The sequence below is a fragment of the Grammomys surdaster genome, unplaced genomic scaffold (assembly GCF_004785775.1).
Source record: "Grammomys surdaster isolate TR1022 unplaced genomic scaffold, NIH_TR_1.0 126278, whole genome shotgun sequence".
NCBI classification, from domain to species: Eukaryota; Metazoa; Chordata; class Mammalia; order Rodentia; family Muridae; genus Grammomys; species Grammomys surdaster.
The window spans coordinates 3,350,988-3,373,249 of NW_021621078.1; the positions used below are offsets into that span (position 1 = coordinate 3,350,988).

Below are 22,262 nucleotides of genomic sequence, written 5' to 3' on the forward strand. Positions count from 1 at the left end.
TCTTCAGTATTATTTTAAAATTAAAAAATGTATTTGCTTATTTTATGTGCATGGCGTTTTGCTTCTATGTATGCTTGTACATCACATATGTGTAGTGTCCAAGGAAGCCAGAGAGGGCACTAGATTCCAGGGACTGGAGTCAGAGATGGTTGTAAGCTGCCATGCAGGTGCTGGGAAGAGCAGTCAGTGATCCCAACTGCTGAGCCATCTTTCCTGCCCTAGTTGTTACTATTCTAATCATTAATGGTAGGGCACAGTGTCCTTGGGTATTTTAAATAGGAACTATGGGTTAAACAGTTTTTAGTGAGCTACTAAAAAACTATACTCACATTATACACATTATAGTAATATCTAGATTATGGATCTCGTTTGACATCTAAAGAACCATAGAAGACAAGGAAGAGAAGACTCACAATGAGCAATGTGGCCTCAGAGAACAGCTTACTCACCTTGTCATTGAATATCCGAAGACTATCCAAGGTGTGCAGGTTTTGTTCCAGAAGAGCAGTGCCGGCTGAATACAAGTTGACCTCATCTAACTGCAGCACAGCCACGGCAACCCAAAAGAGGGCTTTGTGTAGTGGCGAGTCCTAAAAAAGGAGACAAGCTCCAGTGAGTGAGGTGAACCAAGACATACTGTCTTCCATGATGCTGCAGCATAAACCAGAGCAGGCTGCCTACGAAGTGAATGTGTTTCCTCTCCTTTGGAAAACATGAACAGACATGAACACTTGGCCGGCTCCATGTTGTAATTACAGCTCCCATGAACTAGTCGGAGAGCCTGAGCTTCCTCTGGATTTCCCCCAGTGCTGGATGCCAAACCCAGTCCCCAGAGTTGGCAGATTCTCTTCAGCAGACTGACATCTCCTGGTCACACTGCAGACAGTGTCCAGGCTAACTGTCCTTCTGCAGGCACTGCCTCCCTTCTCTGGGTCACCTGTGTCCTCCTTTGATCATACTGTCACCTAGGAAATGATCATTTCCAAACTCCTTCCTGTAGAGTGTTGAATGATAGGTTAATTCTACTCAATCTTTACACTTTTGTCTATCAACTCTCTACTAGGATGGCCTACTCACCACCCCACTGCCCTACTTATTTCTAGCTCAGTTAGACACTAGCCTTTCAACTTATCACTCTTGCTAGTATAGACTCTTATTCCTATGTACTCCATGCCTCCCTCCTGCCCTTCCCCCTCTCTTGGTGGAGACTGTACCCAGGGTCTTGTACATGCTAAGCAAGTACTATACCTTCAGTTACACCCTAAGCTAGCATACAGACTCCTCTGATGAGCAGGCACACTGCTCCTGGCTTTGCATCCCCTACAGCGGTGATCACTAACACACATACACACACTGAGTGGTTGTTTACTGACTTTACTTGTCCACTTCTCAACATCCACACCCATCCCAGACACAGGCCACTTATGAGTTTGTTTACTACTTGTGTATCTTTAAGCACTACCAGACACACAGATGATACTCAACTCTCCCCTCACCTCTAAGACAGGGTATCTCTAGGTAGCTGTAGCTGTCCTTGAACTTGCTCTGTAGATCAGGCTGTCCTCAAAGTCACAAAGATCACCTATCTTTGTCTCCCAAGGGCTGGGATTAAAGCTTGCACCACCACCACCCAGCTCAACTAATTCTTATTCGATGAAAAGAATTAAGAATTTATACCTATCTTTCTTCTAGTACCAAAGAGAAAAAAATATTATAAACAATTAAGCACAGGAGAAAAGATACTCTATACTTAACTCTTCCTCTACTTCAAATTACTAAGAGGTGTGACACAGGCTCCACTTTGCCTACAGTTTCTTCTTACATCCTCTTTCCAATCCACCCTTCCTTTTCCTTTCCTCTCCACCCCATCCCCTTCCTTTTGAGACAAGTATTTTCTATGTAGCCCTGGCTGTCCTGGGATTTGCTATGTTGATCACACTGGCCTCTCAATAACAGAAATCAACCTGCCTCTTCATGAGTGATGGGTTAAAGGTGTGGGCCACCATGATAGGCCAATTCCCCTTATTTTCTAACTCTTATGACAAGAGGCTCCACTTTGACTAGAATTTCTTTTTTATGACCTCTTTTCAATTCATTTTATTTCCTAAATGCTGGATAAGAAAAGAACATGCAGAATCAATACCAATGATTACCTTATTAAGAAGCGGCTGTAATTTTGTTAGTGCTATCACCGTAGATTCTATCAGAACTTGACTGTTGTAAGTGTCGGGTCCTTTTAAACAACTTTCAAGTGCCTTTTAGGGAAACAGAAATCTTTTACTTTTCACTGAAATAAAACATCACTCCCTACAATGAATCTGAGATTTAGCTGAGAAACATTTAGGCATCTGACAATTTCTATCAATGGTGGACACGCTATACTTATTTTAAAAATATTTCTATATTACATTCTAACAAGAAGGGCATTATTATATTACTTATAAATTATATAGCTGTATAGCAAGGCTATATGGCTTTCAAGACTGATAGATTAAGTATACCTGATTAGAAAAGAGGCAAATAATCCTTTTAGAAGATATTTTCTGCCGGGTGGTGGTGGCGCACGCCTTTAATTCCAGCACTTGGGAGGCAGAAGCAGGCGGATTTCTGAGTTCGAGAGTTCGAGGCTAGCCTGGTCTACAGAGTGAGTTCCAGGACAGCCAGGGCTACAAAGAGAAACTCTGTCTCGAAAAAAACAAAACAAAACAAACAAACAAAAAAAAAGAAGATATTTTCTTTTTGAGACAAGTTCTTTCAACTATCTGGCTCTGGCTGTCCTGAAACTCACTTACGTACACCAGGTTGGCCTCAAACTCTCAAATAAATCTGCTTGCCTCTGTATCTAGAGTGCTGGAATTAAAGATGTATGCCACAAGGTTGAATTTAAACAGTTAGGTAAGATTTTAACACTTCAAAGAATTGCAATAAGGAAAAAGAAATTTAAATGCTTAACAAATAAATATTTTAATAGCAATAATTACATTTTAGTGTGTTTTTAAAAAAACTTGAAGTATAATTTGTAAGTTTGAACAAATCTTTGGGAAAAGAGGAATAGGTACCTTGCTAAGAATTCGGATAATCTGCTTTATCTGTCCATGAGATACACGTTTGCTAATACAGCCAAACACCACAAGAGCTCTTGGTTGCAGGGATGGGTTGTACTGAAACGCAAATCTGCAATCAAAAGAGCCAAGGAACTTATGAAAATCTTTGTGTGTACACACACTATAAATCCAAGACTGCTGCAGCTGCAATAGCTACTTTCAACAATAAACACACTGTCACAGTTTCTATTCAGCTGAGGACACACCTTTGAGCCAGTTCTGTCCATTGATCAAGCCACTTGCATGTTGGAATATCTCTCATACATGCCTGAAAAACAGGATACTCTAAATACATATGTGTACATAAATGTTTCTAGGAATATTTAATATTCTCATGCCTATAAGTGATATCTGTTATAAAAAACACACTCTAGGGGCTGGAGACATAGCTCGGTAGTTAAGAGCACTTGTTCTTGCAGAGGATATGGGTTCTGTTTCCAGAATCCATAAAGTGGTTCATATTTATCCATAACTTTGGTTCTGGGGAATCTGATGTCCTCTTCTGGATTCTTCTCTGACCTTCGGACACCAGGCACACATGTGGTGCACACACATACATGCAGGCAAAACATTCATATACATAAAGTAAGATAAATCTAATTTAAAGAATGAACACATTCTAAAGGCCAATGTGTACTATAACAGAATAAACCAGTGTTTCTTTTGTATATTACACAGTTATTTTTCAGACGAGGTGTTACTATGTAGCCCTGGCTGGCTTAGAATTCTCTACATAGACTCAGCTGGCTTCAAACTCAAAGAAGCCACCCGTCTCTCCCTCCTGTGTCACTATACCCTGCGTATTACACATTTTAAATATGATTTTAATTTGGTTTCTTGTCATTTTTCCTTATATACCTCCATGATCTCCAACAGAGCTTCTGTGACTGTTTCCAGGGACGTCAAAGCAAAAGTCTCCCTCTCATAGGAGCCAGGGGAGAATGACCGGTCCCGATAACTGGAACGGAAGGCAATGACAGCGGCTGACTTGACTTTGCTAATGCCAAACAGTAAGTAAAACTTGGGTAATGAGAACTCTGTTAGACTGAGTCTCAAAACTTGCTTGGTCTCTTCTGTAAAAAAAAGAAAGGAAGAAAGAAAGGAAGGAAGGAAGGAGGGAAAGGAGGAAAGAAGGAAGGAAGGAAGGAAGGAAGGAAGGAAGGAAGGAAGGAAGAAAGAAAATTTTAATTCTAAAGTAATGTTTCATTTTGAATTCAATAAAATGTAAATATCATGCAAAAAACACACAACCATGCTCCCTAAATCAAATTCCTTGTTGTATGATATTAGTGGCTATATAACAAAACATCACTAGTAATGCAACACTATCAGCTGATAATAGACTTTTAGGTTACATGATAATTACAAGTATCTGCATGACAAAGAAAGCCTTTATTGTAGCTTTCTATGGTGTACAAGTCACTTTTATTATTTTCTTGTTTGATAAAATTTCAAATTACTGCTTGTAGGCCTGGTGAGTCAATACTATTACAGTAAGAAACCTATAGCAGTCAGGTAAGGTAAAGCTGAGAAAGAACTAGTAAAGAAAGATTATCTTCTAGGAACTTACCACTAAAATGAAGCTGTGAACAAGTACACAGGGAGTGAATGATATTAATGACCAATCCATGTGTGGAAGCGCGAAGGGACAAGGGACCTGTGGCTACTAAGAAAGTGACAACATGGAAGAGATAGGGAAGATGAGCTGCTACATCCAGAGAGTTGTTGAAGGACAGCATCAACATGTAACGGGCTAAAATGGCAATATCGTCCCACATTAGGTGCTGTTCTAAAGTTGGAGTCGGAGACAAGCAAGTCTTGTCAATTATTTTACACATCCTTCCAATAACCTGTGAAGAAGAACACGTTTTAAAAACACAAGACTAAAAGTTCCATCACACAAAGAATTAAGGGTGCTGGAGAGACGACTCAGAGGTTAACAGCACTTGCTGCTCTTAAAGGGAACTTTCATTCCCAGCACCCACACGGCCACTCACAACAATCTGCAACTTCAGTTCTAGGGAATCTGAAGCACCCTCGTCTGATGTCTGCTGACACTGTAAACATGTGGCACACATACACATAAAGGTGCACATTGTCCAGCGCCATACCCTGGGACCCATGTGGTGGAAGGAGATAACTGACTCCCATAAATTATCTTTTGACGTCTACATGTGTGCCATGGAATATGTGTACACAGACATTCATGAACACATGTACACACACACTCACTCAAATCTGTTTAACCTTAGCTAGTTATAAGACAAAAACTCTCAAGATGATAGGCAGATATACTACAGCATAGTCCAAGAGGTACAGAAAAGGTAGTTACCTTACTCGACACCAACTTCACGTTTCCAGAAGCTAAAGCCACAGCCGTGTCTGCCATTACCTCAGCTTTGATAGACCCTAACCCTCCTGTCGCACTGGTTTTGATGAAACTGTCAAGAACAACATCTAGCAGGTCTGTGATCTGGTGAGAAAAAGAAAGCCATGTTGCTGTCAAGCATGCTGCCTTTAATTAAGAAATGCTCAAAAAAGACCAAGTAATGGACATCTTGTTTTACCCTGAACTTTCAAAATTCTAGACTTAGACTTGTAAAATATCCAGGGAAGGCTGAGGGTACCACTTGACTCCTTCAGAGTAAGATCAGTATTCTGAGTTTAAACATCTTTACATGACTATCTTCAGCTGCTTAGATACTATGTCTGGCTCTAAGACAGTAATGCATGACAGATCTAATTACTTTAATGATATCATACAGTCAGAAAACTGGCTCCAAAGCCATTCAGAATCATTTAGAGGATTTACAACATTGTCTAAGTTAAGGACACTGCTTCCTTAAGTGATTATTTTGAAGGAATAATGTGCACCTCCCTTGTGAGGTTAAGGAAAGTTATATCATAGTCTATGCTACAACTATAAATGCAAGCGGATGTTCTGAATAACATCATTAAGAAACAGTGACTGGGCTAGAGAGATTGCTCAGTGGTTAAGAGCACTGACTACTCTTCCAGAGGTCCTGCGTTCAATTCCCAGCAACTACACAGTGGTTCACAACTATCTGTAACGGCCATCCGGTGCCATCTTCTAGTGTGTCAGAAGACAGCGACAATATATCCACCTATAAGAAGCAGTGACTGAGATCTGTGGTGTATAGGGACTAAGTACATATTTAAAGACTGTTTACTAGAAATGACAACAGGCGTCTACAGCTAAACTCTATACAATTATGCAAGGAAGAGAGATCTGAGATTCCGTAGCTATTTACAGGGGTGGGTATGTATGCCAGGATTTTTTCAAAGAGCAGGAACATGGCGGTGGCCAGGGAGCTTGCTGGAGCCTTGTCACTTTTTAAAAATTCTCCAACTACAGGTGGCCACCAACTTCGGGCAAGAATTCACTAGAAATTTAAGATCATTTACCTGAAAGTTATAGTTGTATATTTCTATTTTTTATTTATTTATTTTTAAAGAGAGTAGCCCAGGGACAAGTCACATGACTCCAGTGGTAACTTTGAAACAAAGGAAACTGCTTGCAGGCTGAGGTCCCCTGCTGTGGAAATTGCAGGCTGCTTTTTGTTAGGAAAAGAAAAAAGTAGCCTACTTTAGAGCAGAGAGATTTAAACTGAATTTATAATATAGAGATTATTTGCTTTTAGAAAAGATTTATGAAGATTTGTCCGATTCACGTGGAGAATCTCCCCCCCACCAGCGGTTCAGAACTAAGTAGGGAAATTTGTCTATGGCTCTAGGCAGAGACCTACAGACAGATAGTATAAAATCAGTCACTGACTCCAGAGTAGAGAGTGTCATGTATAACTAGAAGGCTGCTCTAAGCTGAGAGCAGAACAGAAAGATGGTGTGAAGATATGTTACTCTAATTTGTCTTACAGGATACTCGGGTTCTGTCTAACGTGGGCTCCACAGGAATTCTGGGTTTAAATCCTGCTTGGCAAAATAGGAAAGGCCTAAAAACAGGGACATACAGTACTTTACTTCATTTGTTTTAGATTGTTTTAATTTCAAAGTGGGTGTGATTTTCAGTTTTGTTGTTATATTTTTCCTCTGGAAAAGAGGTCAATATAAAGGTTTTTCTGGTTACTTGCTCAAGGATATGTTGATTTGGGAAAAACGTCTGTCTTTGTATTTTTAGAAAAGGTGATTAAGATACTTATATATCTCCAAGAATTATATGGATCAGACATGACAGAAGTAGGCCTCCAGAAGACTAGATTCCAGAGAATCAAACAAAAAATTATCCTGATGATATTAAAATTTGTTTTAAGATTTGTATATTATAGAATATACAGCTTAGTGAATCTCTTTGTCAAACATGCTGAACTGACCTGCTTGAATTCCTGATGCCATAGACTTCAGCTGGATTCAGTTAAGACACAGACAGCAGTGACTAAATCAATCATTGGTGTGACCTTCTTGAGGCCAACCAACTCCCCTATTTACCCTTCCCCCTGCTTCTCTTCAAAATATCCCAATGCCCAAAATCAGCTTGAAGAAGCTTATGAAGAGTTGGCATCCCAATTTCCTGGACTTGGGGGCTGAGGAGGTTATTATTAGGTTGTCTTTCTAGGGAATTCAGTAATGATTTTTATTGAAACAGGGAGGAATAGCTAGAATTGATTACATAGCCATAATCTATTGGTAGAAATCTGTATAACTGTTACTAAGCTGAAGTCATAATTTCTTAGATGGCACAAAATTTATTTTGATATAAATTCAAGGGTCTCATTGGTATAAATTTCTTCTATTGATACAAATTTTATGGGAACAAGGCTTAGACCCAGTCCTTCTTTAACGCTATTATAAACTATTTTAGATGATTAAGCAACGTGAGTTAAGGGCATAATAGCAAATTCATAGCTCTAAGTTTATTGTTACGGTGTTTTCTAGATTTTAATTAGAAATAGCTGAGAATTGATGTTACAGACATTTCTTTATTTAAGATCATTTGATGAGAGACCTGTTTGCTCCTGACAGCTTCCCTTTCTCGGATTCTAAGAAGAAATTGAGCTTCACGAATTTGCGTGTCATCCTTGCGCAGGGGCCATGCTAATCTTCTCTGTATCGTTCCAATTTTAGTATATGTGCTGCCGAAGCGAGCACATCACCAAAGGTAGATGCTGATGTGGAAGACAGGAAGTGCATGCTGATAAGAGCCTGATATGGATATCTCCTCAGAGGCCTTCAAGAGTCAGACATATTCAGAGGCAGATGCTCACAACTAGTCATTGAACTGATCATGGGGTTCTCAATAGAGGAGTTAGAGTGAAGACTGAAGGAGCTGAAAGGGTTTGTGGCACCATGAGGAGAGCAACAATACCAACCAACCACAGCTCCCAGGGTCTAAACCACCAGCCTGGGAGCACTTAGGGGGGGATCCAGGGCTTCAGCTGAATATGTAAAAGTGGAGGGCCCTGCTGGGCATAGGTGGAAGAAGAGAACCTTGACCTCATGAAGGCTGGATGCCCCAGGGGGTGGGAATTTTGAGGGTGGGGAGGTGGGAGTGGGGGGGGGTGTAGATAGAGGTTACATCCACAGAGAAGAAGGAGGAGGGGCGAGGGGATTGGGGGTTCCGAGGGCGTGGTGGGGGATGGGGTAAGGGGACAACATAGGAAATGTAAATAAATCATCCAATAAAAAGAAAAAAGAAAAAAAAAAAAAAAGAAGAAATTGAGCATCTTTGGAGTTACTCCAATAGTGGTGAGACAGGCACTAGGCAAGTATTGCCTCTTTTCATCTACAGACAAATTACTGTCCAGAAAAAGGACACATTATGTGCAATAGTTGACTGATAATCTCTGCCTAGAGAAGGAAATCAGCCCTTAAATATTCTGCATTATTAGGTCTGTCAGATGAACCTGGGCCAGAAGGATCGAATGCTCCAGCATTTTCAAGTATAAAGGACTATCCAGGTAATCAGCGGTCTATATAATTTGGCTAAGTTTTGGAAGCCATGCTTTGTGCTTCCCATATTTTCAGTTTAATTCAGTCATTCTGGATTTCTGACAGGGTTGAAGACTTATAGTCTCATAGCCAACCCAGGCTATTTACTTTGAGAGAACAGATTTGAGAGGATGGCTTTCAGATGTCATTCATTCTAAAGCCAGGATGTAAGTCAGGTATAGAACTTTTAGGATAAGTAACAATGGTCTTTTTTATTGACAATAATGTTGGATTGGGTATTAGGTCTATCTTGTACCTTACTATTAGAAATTGGTAATAGTTGTGCTCAATTTATTTTTTGAGAGAAAGATTTTTTTTTTATTCCAACAGAAAGGGTGATATGTGGCAGGATTTTTCCTGCCCATTATATTTGTAATGGAGCTCAGTGACTGGGTAGTAGAAGAGGTAGGTGGAGCTGGGAGTCAGGAGGAGGAAGGGGAGAAGGAGAAAGGAGGAAGAGAAGCAAGAATGGAGGCAGACATCCGTGTCTCTAGGAGTCTTGGGGAGTTATTCATATCAGAAGGTTAGTTATTGGGTTAACAATTCTGATTGTGTGGGCATCTTGTATATTGAGCATTTGCTAATATATAAGTCTATTGGATAATCTTAAGCATTGAGAGACTCATTTCTACCATAAGGATGGCGGTTTTTGTCTGTTCTGAGCTGAAAACCATGAGGATGTCAGAGTTGGCCCAGGAGCCACGCTTAGAGCTGTAGACTCCACAGAGCTGCCTGGCAGCCACAGCAGCCACACTAAAGTCTCATGGAGCCAGGGCCGGTGCTCCTGGGCTGGCACCTCTGACGCCATTAGTATGGGAACACAGAGTGGGATCATGGCAGCGGCCAGGGAGCTAGACGGACTGCATGCCATTTTTTCAAATATTTGCCACTATAGGTATGTGTCTGCATGCTTCTGAAAGACAGAACAGTGTGCTCTGTATAACATGGGCAACCAAGAATTACTAGCACAAAAGAGGCACCAGATAAGTATCAGTGTAAATTCAATACCTGCCCAAGGCTCCCCCAGATTTTTGCTTGAATAGAAGGGTACATCTGCTTCTCGTTTATGGTCATTGTTATTAGCTTATCAAGGATGGCAGTAACCCTCTGTCGTTTGGCATCATCATTATGCTTACAAAAACGGACTAGATTTGACAGCCATGGGGTCATATACTCCAAACAAAGGTGCTTCAATTCAATACCTGTGGAGAAAATACTCTATTAAGGACAGATAGTCAAAGAAAATTACAAACATTTTATTTTAATTTTTATGTGTATGATGAGTGTGTTGTGTCCATGTATATTTGTGTCCCACATACTTGCCTGGTATCCAACAAGGCTGGAAAAGGGTGTCTGATGCCCTGGGTCCAGAGTTATAGACACTGTGAGCCATTACATGGGTACTGACAATTGGACCCAAGTCTTCTGAAGGAACAACCAGGACTTTTAACTGCTGATCCACCCCTCTAGCCCCAGTAATGATTCAGTCATGAAGGAATAGAGAGGAGGTTGAAGATAAAGATTTTTATCTTGAATTAGGCCTAGATAAACATTTTGATACGAGGTAAAGATATTAAATTTTGAAAAAAAATTTAAAGTAAGCAAGCCAAGCTGGGTTGGGGGGTGGCATACATCTTTAATCCCAGCACTTGGAGGTGGAGGCAAGGGAGTTTGCGGAGGTGGTACTGAGAGAAGTTATGAACACTAGAGATGCTGTAGGCTATGATCTAGAAGATCCTTTCATGATTATTACTGTCAACGCTCATTCACTTAACAGCTGGGCACTTTACTATAACAAGATATACCTTAGCTTTAAAGTAGCAACAGAAAATAATATGCTATAAACATCTCTGCATTAATTCTTTTAACAAGTGTGTGTGGAAGGTATGTGTGTCCTGATGAGGTCAGAGGAGAACTGTGGGGCTGGCTCCTTCCTTCCACCCTCACATGAGCCCGGGGACTGAAGTCAGGTGCTGAGGTTTGGTGGCGTGCTACCTCTCCGACCATGCCATCTTGCTGGCTCCTTAGCATTCATTTTTTTTCAGGAAAAGATTGAAAAGTAGAACTATAATGTCAAAGAAATGTGATTTTTTTTAACTTTATTTTTATTTACTTTTATTTTATATGTACTGGTGTTTTGCCTGCATTTATGTCTGTGTGTGGATACTGGATCCACTGGAACTGGAGTTACAGACAATTGTAAGCTGCCATGGTGATGCTGGAAATTGAACCTGGAACCTCTGGAAGAACTAGTGCTCTTATTCACTGAGCCATTTCTCTAGCCCCAGATGTGAATATTCTTTTTTTTTTCCCTCATGCTTTTACTCTCTTTTTTTTTTTTTTTCTTTTCGAGATAGGGTTTCTCTGTGTATCCCTGGCTGTCCTGGAACTCACTCTGTAGACCAGACTGGCCTCGAACTCAGAAATCTCCCTGCCTCTGCCTCCCAAGTGCTGGGATTAAAGGCGTGTGCCACCACTGCCCGGCTAGTGAATATTCTTAAGGGTCTAATCTACTTCTAAATGTCTTTCTAGAAACACTGGCCTTGTTTACAATGCTACAGACCCTCACGATTTAATCTTTAAAAATGTTTTTCAATCTGACACCTACTACACCATTTCACAATTCTTTCAATATGTATTTTTTATTAACAAACTAAAAAATATTCTTTTCTTAGTATTATGCTACCATGATTAATTTACTAATTTACTACAGAGAACACTGAACTAAGGACATTCATTCATCTTTCCACATTCAGTCCAAAGCTGTCCCCCAGGCCCTAGTCACGTACTCATTTGTTTCCTTTTTTGTGGAGATCTTCCAGAGTCTCAGGAAGAAGCTATCTGTCCCTTCCTTACTTCACCTTCCTCCCATGTTTTCTTGTCTCACTCACACTACTCACATAAAAGCAACTAGGCATTCACTTTATCAATGCTTCTAAGTACTCAATTCTTAAATACAGCCAGAACTTACTCTGGTATGTTTTGTGTACGTAACCTAAGTTAATTAACTTTCCAAACTTATTTCTTAAGTGATTTCATCTCACTAATCAGTTTGTGACACTTGGGCTGTCTGTTTCTTTTAAATCAATGTGTTTGCTGGTTTTGAACATTCATGCTTTGATTACTATGCCATTACAATATGTGCAGTAAGGAGACAGCTGTATATCACATCTGCATTTTCTTTCTTTATAACATTTTTTAGCTGTTTATTTTCAATAAAATTTAAAATGGTCCTGGAAGAGCTGTTTGTGCAGGACACAGTATGCCTGTTTACTCACTCAGATATCTTCACACTTTTATAGTTATTAATAACTTTGTACTTTTCTTGTTTCTCAAATGTATACAATCTCCCTCCAGTGTTACATTCCTACATCTTCCACTTGATAGAAAAGACAGAACGAAACATATCTATGTAGTCTTTTTTCTTTTAACTAATTTATCTTATTGTATGTGTATGGGTATTTTGCTTGTATGCATGTCTGTGCAGCATGTGCATGCAGTGCCTGAAAATCCCAAAGAAGGCATCAGATCCCCTGGAACTGGCTTTGCAAGTGGCTGTGTGCTGCCATGTGGGTGGTAGGAATCAAAGCAGGGGCCTATGCAAGAGTATCCAGTGCTTTAACCACTGAGCCATCTGTCCAGCCCCAATCTGATGGAGTCTTGATGAACTAAAGCACTTAATCACCTAGTACTGAGATATTAAGACACGTGTTTGAATGCAGAATACAGGGAAAAAGCTGTATGTATTACAGGGAGAAAAAAATGTCAAGAATGAAGCCAGGCAGAGATCAGCAGCTATGTTAGTACATGGTATGGAGGTAGACAGATGTTAAAAAGAATAGGTTTAAGTTAATGAAATTTATTAAAACAAACTAAGTACTGACTCTGGATCTGGCATCATCTACCAACAAATGTCCAATAAAAATCATAGTTCCAAGTCAACTATACAAAAGAGAAGCAACTATTTCCTTAAAATCTTATCTAAGAAAAGACATGCTAAAGTTCATGTAGCTGAAATAAAGAAGGAAATCTTTCCGACAGCACACAGGAAAGAGGATCCCAGAGTTCTGACAGGTCTCTTTGTGTGTCCCACCAGGATTTTCTTTCAGAGTTCCTCTAGTTACAGGGCACCAAAGACAAGACAAAACAAACAAACAAACAAACAAACAAACAAACAAACAAAAAAACACCCAAAGTTTTTAAAAAGTAAAAATACAGAAAGTGAAAGACTCCTAGTAAATCCCCAAACGAAAGAGCTTTCTTTGAATTGTCTTAAGAATCATTCTTAGTATTAAGGAAAGTCATTACTTACTAGATTTGCTAAATCCAGAAATACACTCTTCCAAAAACTCTAAGGTGAGGTGTGGCTCATTGGCTGCAAGCGTCTTACTGATAGAGACAATGAAGAGTGTGTTGTTGGCAGGGATGCATAACCCCGATGTCTCAAGTAACTGACCTTCAATCTTTAAATTAAAGGTGCAGGTTAAGGCACACAGGAGATTATAGGCAGCAGACCTAAGAGAAAACATGAGGGAGATTGTTTCACATTTTTTTTTGTTTGTAATTACATTTTCTCCACAACATACAACTCAAGATTTTATCACAAAGCATGGTCAATTATTTTTCAGTGTTACACCCGACTGGAGACAGAATGTACAGTAAGCCCTAAACAGGAGATCAAGAAAAATCAGTCATGAAATCAGCACCAGAAGAGCCCATGATGTTCCTAAGTGGTGCCAGCCTTCCTAGAAATTTTCATGGGAACATAAAACAGTGGAGATTCAGGGTCTTGGGTGATCAATAGAAGTAAATGACTGAAAAAAGGCGTGCCATGTATTAGTGAAGTCAACACTATGCTCACAGTTACTCTCTCTTAGATCCAATTAAACAGAGAATGGGAAGTGAGGAGGAGCCTGGTAGTGCATGACTTTCATCTTGGCACTAGGGAGGCAGATGCAGGCTATGAACAAGAGGCCAGCCTATTCTACATAGAGAGTTCCAGACCAGTCAGGGTTACATAGCAAGAGAATATTATGTTTTAAGAGGAGGCATCTAATCAAATAATGTTCGAAGTGTTAAAGTAAGAATATCCTCAGAATGTCTGTGTTCTACATTTACACTGTAAATGTTAAACAAAATTAAACCAGAGGTTAAACCAAAATTAACTCTAGTTAAGAAGCTGTAGCTACAGTTTCCACTCCATGATTCTATGATGTAATACTGGAACTAACCATGTATTTCTACAGTCTGTTAGAATACAAAGTATATTATAAATACATAAAAATATATTTTAAAAAACTACAAAAGTTAAAAAAAAAAAAAAACCTTGAGGTTTGCACTGTGGTAGAATGTTTGTCTTACATGTGTGAGCCCTTGAGTTCGATCCCTAGCATTTCAAAATAACATCCTCTATTCCACCCCTACCCTACCCCAAACAACAAATCTCAGGCTCAGTTTTAAAATGTAGCAAAACAAAATACTGGGCTGCTCAGTGAACTTCATGTTTTCACTACCTTTGAATTTCTGACAAGCTGACACAGGAGAAAAAAGCTATGGAAATGTAAGTTTGCCCAAAAGTGTTTTATTTTCTCTGGGATGATATCCTTTACCAATGAGTGAAAGCTGTTCACAGGGAAATGGTATGGTAAACTAAGATGGCCATTAGCACTATTTAACAAAGATGTCAAAGGGCAAGGCATTGTGGCACAGGCCTGTACTCCTAGCATTTAGTGAGAAGCCAAGGCAGGAGGATTGTAAATTTCAGGTTAGAAAGACACTGTCTCTAAAACCAAAATACCCAATTGATAAACAACAAAAATCTATTTGGAATTGAAAAGTAAAGACAGGTTTATAGCTCAATTTTCCTAAACATGAGAACACATATTACTGCTTGTGTATTTATGTTTATCTTTTACTGACTTATAAGTCATACTATGCTGATGTTATTTTACATTATCTAAGAGCTATAAAAACTGGTCTTCCATAACTTGAGTATGTGTCAAAGAGCCTTCTAAGATAAGGGGAGCCAAGCACACATATAATTTATCAAGCCATTTGTGAGAGTTCATGAGGCCTACGTAAGTTTAAAAAAAAAATTGTTGGGCTGGAGAGATGGCTCAGAGGTTAAGAGCACTGACTACTCTTCCCAGAGGTCTTGAGTTCAATTCCCAGCAACCACATGGTGGCTCACAACCATCTGTAATGAGATCTAATGCCCTCTTCTGGTGTGCCTGATGACAGCAACAGTGTACTCATGTGTAAATATAAAATAAAGTCTTAAAAAAATTGTTGATTATTGTCCTTAAAAATCTTTTTTTTCCTTTCTCCTGAGATTGTCTAACTATGTAGCCCTGGCTATCCCATAGTTTGCTATGTAAACCAAGCTGGCCCAGACTCCCAGAGCCATTTGTGTGTGCCTCCTGAGTACAGGTATCAAATGTATATGCTACATACCTGACTTACACATTTTAATTAATTATTTGTGTGTGTGTGTGTGTGAGTGTGTGTGTGTGTATGCATGTGGACACATACAAGAAGGTCAAAGAATAACTTTTGGGAATCAGTTCTCTCCTTCCTTCCATATGTTACTCAAATATAGGTTAGGTTGTCAGGCCTGTGATAAGCTCTTTTATCTTTATTTAAATTTGAAGCTTAAAGGCCAAGATTAAACCCTGGTCTATGGTATATCTGAAGAGAGAGCTCTTGAATCTGAGAACTGAGTGTTTCTTATCTAAAATGACCATACTCAGATATGCTCAGGGTTTGAAATATTTACATAGATTTCGCAGAATGAGCACCTATGATTAAAAGTTCTGAAACGGGGGTGAGGAGGTGAAAGTGACTTTAATTCCAGCAAGTTCTCAGCCAGCCAGAGCTACAAAGAGAGAGCCCGTCTTACTAAAGTGATATGCTATAAAGTCTGGACAAAATATATAAAAAACTTCAGATTCTGGAGCATCTTGGATTTCAGATTAGTAAAGCTCCACATCCATAAGTCAAAATCTTGACATTCCTAAGATACCTAAGATAAAGAATCATCCACACATGTAAAGGAGAAGAGAAGAGAAAGGAGGTGGGAACAGGGGGTGGGAACAGGGGGTGGGAAAACACCATTCACTAAGTAGAAACCACTGGCTTGTGTTATATATACTACCCTACTGCAAATGCTATTGTCAAATCTTTACTTTACAGGTGCATTAGTAAGGCATTGTTACCAATATTTTACCAAAAAGGAGAGTTCAACGCTGTGCCTGAAAGCATGCTGTGTTACAAAATAGCAGCTCCCCACCCAAACCAAATCTACTGATTCTACAGGCTGGCACAGCAGAGCGTGGCAGAACACAATACCCTGTGCTCAGGGCATGTTCTTTAAGGGACTGAAGATGGTGCTCAGTAGCAGAGCGCCTGTGCAGCTAGCATGGCACATACACTCTGAGTTTGCACTTCAGGAGGGAGGGGAAGATGAGACAGAGAGAGAGAGGGAGAGGGAGAAGGAAGGGGAGGGGGAGGGTAAGGGGAGGGGGAGGGGGAGGGGGGAGACCTTTCTTCTCTACCCCTCTCCTTTTCTCCCTCCTTCCTTCCCTCTTTCTTTCCTTTTGTTTCCTTTCTTTTTAAACAGTTTTGAAACCAGAACATGTATTTTAGGGCTGACAGTTGAAACCCTGCCCAGCTACCCTTCCGAGTTCAGCTGCTGCTCCTTCGTGGGATCTGCATCTATCTGAATGTGTGATAGACAATGTTTAGGCACCTCATGCATGACCCCAGCAGTGTTTTGCGTCAGCTCTCCAGTTATACATTGTCTTGCACTTGGCCACAGGTCATATGAAGCCTTTAGGGCCATAGCAGCAACATAAGGTATGCATTTTACTGTGATGCTCTCCAAACAATAACATTCTTTTTGTCCATGTTGCTTCTGTTGCCAAGGCAAAGGAGAGAGCACCAGATTTCTTTAGAGAATACTACTGAAGTGACACTGGTAGGATGCAGTAATGTATCTGATTCACTAAACTTTAGGCTTTCCCTAAACAATGGCACTCAGTGAACAACAGTGAGATATTGTTTAACTTGAAGTAAATTTAATAAAGAAAAATTTTAAAAAGGGGGTGGGGGGGGGAAGGGTGGGAGAGAAATACCTACCGTAAACTAGGGTCTGAACTGCCCAAATTCAGTAATGCAATATTAAGCAGTGTCCCAGGGACATCTTTTGGTCGAATCTTGGTATGCTGAGGGATGGAGTCAGGCTGTGACAGCTCCCAGCGGGTCCTGATATGAATGATAGACTGAACAATGGCTTCACACTCTTGGTGCATGAAGGTCAGCGGTGTGCCTTGGTTTGCAATGGTTAAAGTGAACTGGTTCTCATCAACTAGGCAGATCTCTTCAATTTCAGAAGCATAGTAGATATCATTTAAAAAGACAGATTGCCCCAAAACTTTTGTTCTTTCTGCTGAGGTTACCTGAACAGCAGTAGAACCAACCTGAGAAATGGTATGAGAAAGGAATAGATTCCAGTTACACAGAATTCTCAAAAGCTCCAAAACTCAACTCATTCACCCACCCCCACACCATGTTTGCTATGAGTTAATATTTAAATTACTTTAACACTTACTTATAAATACTCTCAAAAGAAACAGGATCCAACAACAACATCAAAAAAATCATTTTCCTTTAAAAAGGCCAAGAATTCTATAAACAAGTACTGAAGGGGTAAAACTCACCACTCTGAAAAACCATGACCTGATCAACAGAGCTACATCATGAGGTCCTTTCCACTTTGCACACACAACCACTGGGCAGAGCTCACAGTCAAGAACTGCCTGGCCTCTCTATAGCATTTTTTTCTGCCCCTTGCCCAAACTAAGTACCTTAAAAATTAATCTATTTTATGGTTATGAGTGTTTGCCTGCATAATATCTCTGCATCACGTGTGTGCTTGGAACTGGAGTTATAGATAGTTATGAGCCACCATGTGGGTGCTGGGAACTGAACTCTGGAACTCTAGAAGAGCACCCAGTGCTCTTAACTGCTGAGACATCTCAGGCCTTATGAGAGTGTCTTCTAAGTGTGCAATGTTCTGCAAGACCACAATAAAGATAGAAATCTTGCTCTTCCCACATCTGGATGGGACTAATACTGGATATGCAACTATGAGAACATTTGTAGAGGTCACAATATAACCTGGTTAGTCAGGAAAGGCAACAAATATTCAAAACAGACCAGAAGTTACCTTAATAGAAACTTTGGTGTCCTTGTGAGCTAGCTTGAGAGCATTGTGGAAAACCTTTAGATCCTCTTCCAAAGCCAAGGTAGCAGCAGGGAGTTTCTGCTGCTCATGCTCTATGTGTTCAGCCAACTTCCCAGGACAGTCGATGAAAATAAGCCTCTTGCTGCCTTTGAGGCCAGTCAGCAGCCGCTCATGGTATTTGGTATACTCCCTGACCCAGGAGTTACAGTTATAGATATAGACTGCAGAGACATTGTCATAGGCAAAGCCAGGGAAAACAACAAACCACTTAGAAAGGAAGTCTGTTTTAAAGCGATTGCTAGGCCCAGTATGGGTAAGGTCCACTACGATTTCATATGGCTTTGCATAATATGGCTTTAAAGTCAGCAAGACATGGTATATCAGCAAATCACCATTGATTTGGCCAGTTTTAAACCTAAGGAAGGCAACAAAAAAGGATAAAAATTGTTAAAATTTCTGAATGTATAGAAATTGTTTTACTTTTACTAATTGTGTGTGCATGCAGGTGTGAGCACGTGCATGCATCTGGAAGCCAGAAGACAACACAGCACATCTGTGGAGATAAGAGTCAGTTTCCCTTTATTCCATACCACATATATTTTGGAAATTGGATTTAGGTTTTCAGGCTTGCAATGATAGCATAGTCGTCTGCTGGGGCATCTCACTTATCCCTTTAAAAAATTCTATGGTTAATTTTCTTATATTTCTAGTTGTGAGCTTAGCCTTTAACAGCTGAGCCATCTCTCTGGTTCTGATTAATTTTCTAAAGAGTACAATGATATAAATTAACAAGTCTTCAAAGTATAGATTTTTTTTTTTGTTTTACAATTTATAGACTTTGAGCAATAAGGATAAAGAGAGAAGAGATAGATTCCTTAAAAATTACAGCAATAGCAACAAGTCTGCCCATCAAGAAAGAAGTCAGTGGAAGGGCTGAAGGATGTTGGGTGCACCATACTCCTCAGAGAAGCCGGTGGCTGGAAACGATGCCCAGAAGCTGTAGCCAATCCATGTAGTTGACCTTGAACAGAAGGTGGCTCAGCAATGAACACAGACTCAAGTCAGGACAATGAGGCTAGAGGCCCAATTCATAGACTAGTTTAAATTGTGGGGGTTTGAGAACTTTTCTCCATGTTTGTACTTAAGAAAATACACAGTCCTGGGATTTGTTTTGTTTATTTTGTTTCAAAGACAGGGTTTCTTTGTTTAGCCCCTGTCTATGCTGCAACTCACTCTGTAGACCAGGCTGATTCAAACCCAGAGATCTACCTGCCTCTGCCTCCGGAGTGTTGGAATAAAAGGTGTGCATTATCACTGCTCTGCCCAGGGATTATAAATTTATGTCTTGGGATAGGAAGGAAAGAACCTTCCTCAAAACCTAAAGAGAAGGAGGTGAGAAATGAAAAGACAGTCTGGAGTCTTGGCCATAATCTGAGTCATAGATAAAATTCTCCTCCATGGTTAGATTTATCCACAGACTGTTCAGCTGTATAAGCTAATGTTTCATGTTTTCATTAAACCACATTAGGTCATACGCCACGTCCACTTGGCTTGGGTTCTGGAAATCTGACTGGAGCAATGAAGGAATCAAGAAAGGGCTGACACAAATGCACATGCAGACAAGCTGGTGAGGTGGGCTATGCGCACACCAACTACTGCAGCAAGCCTAACCCTTGGGAAATGTATTAGGCACAGCAAGGCCACCCAGTCTTGACAGCAGATCTCTGTAGTTGAGCAGTCTCAGGCTTTACCAACCAGGGAGCGGGAAGAGAGCTACAATTGCTAATTTTGGCACACAATGGTCAACCGTTGGCAAGCACTCATACTGCATACCTTAGCAACATCCTAAGGGACCAGAGGAAGGCTCTGCAGTCCTTCTAGGCTTCACTATGGGTGTATGTGTGTGGGGTTGTGTGTGTCTGTGAAGCTTTGCCATTGCTACGGACCTGAGATATTTAAACACCACTCACTCCTTAGGACTTGATTTGGTCCTTACACAGTCACCCAGGGTTTCCTCGGCTCCCCACAGTCATATCTTGCTTACAAATGACAGAACATTAATCAACACAATTAGGCACAGTAAGGAAACTCTGAAGAGTACTGTGCTTGACTTAGATCCAAACAACTGTATTAAATTGGGCCCACTGTTCCTTATGCTCCATTATCTGTGAGTTATGATACATATCTTCATGTAAGAATTTTAATCTTCTTGTTGAAGAATAAAATGACAAGTTGAATTATTTTTAAAATTAAAGGAACAGTTTAAGATAAAAAAGAATAAATGATAAAAGACACTCCTCCACACACACACACACACCACCTGAGGCAGTTGGGAGAGCTGGTCATGACAGAGTGAACTGGCTCTATACCTCTCCTGGTCAATGCAGTAGAGATGGCCCTCATAGAGAAGGCAGGTGAGCCAGCCCTGAGGGTTGGAACTGAACAGAAAAAAGAAGCTGGGCTTGAGGAGAAGGAGAAAATGAAAGAGGTGACTAAGTGTGTTCTACAATAGCGAGAGCATTAGATCCACACAGGTGAGCTCTGAGAGGCAGATGGGAAACAAGGGAAGGCAACAACCATGAGAGACCAGAGAAGACCACAGTGTTTGCCTGGGGGGACACTCCTCAAGCTATGTTCTGTGGATTGCCGGTGTTGGAGACCACTATCCTGCTTGCTGGAAATAAACCGGTTGATACCAGCACAGGCCTACTAATACAAATGTATGTAGAGAGCATGACACTTTTGTTGTTTAAAAACAATATTCCAATGTATGCAAATATTTAGGAATCATTTTTGAAAATATAGGCAAGTTTTTCAACTTTTAGTAAGAAACAAAGAGGCTGCAGTTTTGGTCAGTTGGCGGAATACTTGCTTAGTGGATACATGAAAGCTTGGGTTCAATCCCTGGATGAACTCCGATGGATGTGGTAATACAAGCCTGTAATCCTAGCACACGGGAGAAGGCAGGATGCTCACACAGGCAAGGTCATCCTCAGCTGCATACTGAGTGCTAGGCCAGCCTCAACTACATGAGAACCTGTTTCAGACCTGCTCTTTTTTGAAGGAAAATGGAGGATCAGTGGATCTGGGGAAGGAACGGGGAGGTGAGGGAGAGGACTGAGGAGAGGAGGGAGGGGAAGCTTTGGTTGGGATGTATTGTGAGAGAAGAGTAAAAAAAAAGATGAAAAACAACAAAACCCAAAAGTATTCAAAGCTACCACGGGCAACTTAATGAACCTGACTCAAAATAAAAAGGAGAGGTGGCTCAGCAGGTGCTTGTCATGTAAACCTAGTGACATCAAAACCTACATAAAGGTAGGCATAGATAACTGGGATCAGTCCCAGTGACACCATAAAAATAAATAAAAATTTAAATTATATAAATGAAAAGTTGTCTTTTTTTAAGGAAATGAGGAAGTATCTAATGAGCCCAGCTGATTAGTGTGGTGCTCATTAGAATATGATCAAAGGCAGCGTTAGAGATGTGGGACGTGTTTGGGGCTAGTGAGGAAATGAGTACATCAGAAAAATCTGAAGGGAGGACGCTAGTATAATAGGAACTGAGAGGATCTGCTGTGACCCAGGCTTCTGTACCATCAGTAGAGCCAAGGAGATCATCAGGGGTATCTATCTGATTTCACTGATGACAACGTAATCCACCTCAGATGTGTCTGATCTGAGGCAATGCCAGAAACTGCACACACCACACTCTGCAAGCATCCTCTGGCCCAAATTCTGCTCAGACCATAGCTGCAGTTCCCAGCTTGAAATGGCAGTGATGTGTGTGACTGATCCTCCTAGCTGACAAATACCTCTAAGGACTCCACATTTATGTTTTCAAATCAGTCTGTGATATAAAATAAAGTTAGAAATGCGATTCTATTGCCACACTAAATATGCCATCATGTAATTTCCATTGAATAATACTATTTCAAAAGCAGATGGTAGGA

The 22,262-nt window shown here is 40.4% G+C and overlaps 1 protein-coding gene and 1 non-coding gene across 3 annotated transcripts in view; both read right to left on the reverse strand.

Annotated features, from left to right (window-relative positions):
* Positions 1-22,262, reverse strand: part of Nf1 (neurofibromin 1) — a 244,273-nt gene that overhangs the window by 25,789 nt on the left and 196,222 nt on the right. For both annotated transcript variants that reach the window (XM_028759210.1, XM_028759209.1), the window contains 11 exons: positions 18,295-18,727; positions 17,205-17,545; positions 13,381-13,583; positions 10,077-10,270; positions 5,437-5,577; positions 4,675-4,954; positions 3,963-4,177; positions 3,311-3,372; positions 3,060-3,174; positions 2,154-2,255; positions 450-590 (listed from right to left, as the gene is read on the reverse strand). In XM_028759210.1, the coding sequence (XP_028615043.1) occupies positions 450-590; positions 2,154-2,255; positions 3,060-3,174; positions 3,311-3,372; positions 3,963-4,177; positions 4,675-4,954; positions 5,437-5,577; positions 10,077-10,270; positions 13,381-13,583; positions 17,205-17,545; positions 18,295-18,727 (2,227 nt within the window). The remainder of the gene's footprint in view (positions 1-449; positions 591-2,153; positions 2,256-3,059; positions 3,175-3,310; positions 3,373-3,962; positions 4,178-4,674; positions 4,955-5,436; positions 5,578-10,076; positions 10,271-13,380; positions 13,584-17,204; positions 17,546-18,294; positions 18,728-22,262) is intronic.
* LOC114614009 lies at positions 8,122-8,228 on the reverse strand. Its single transcript, XR_003710259.1, has one exon. It is a non-coding gene; the product is annotated as a U6 spliceosomal RNA (small nuclear RNA).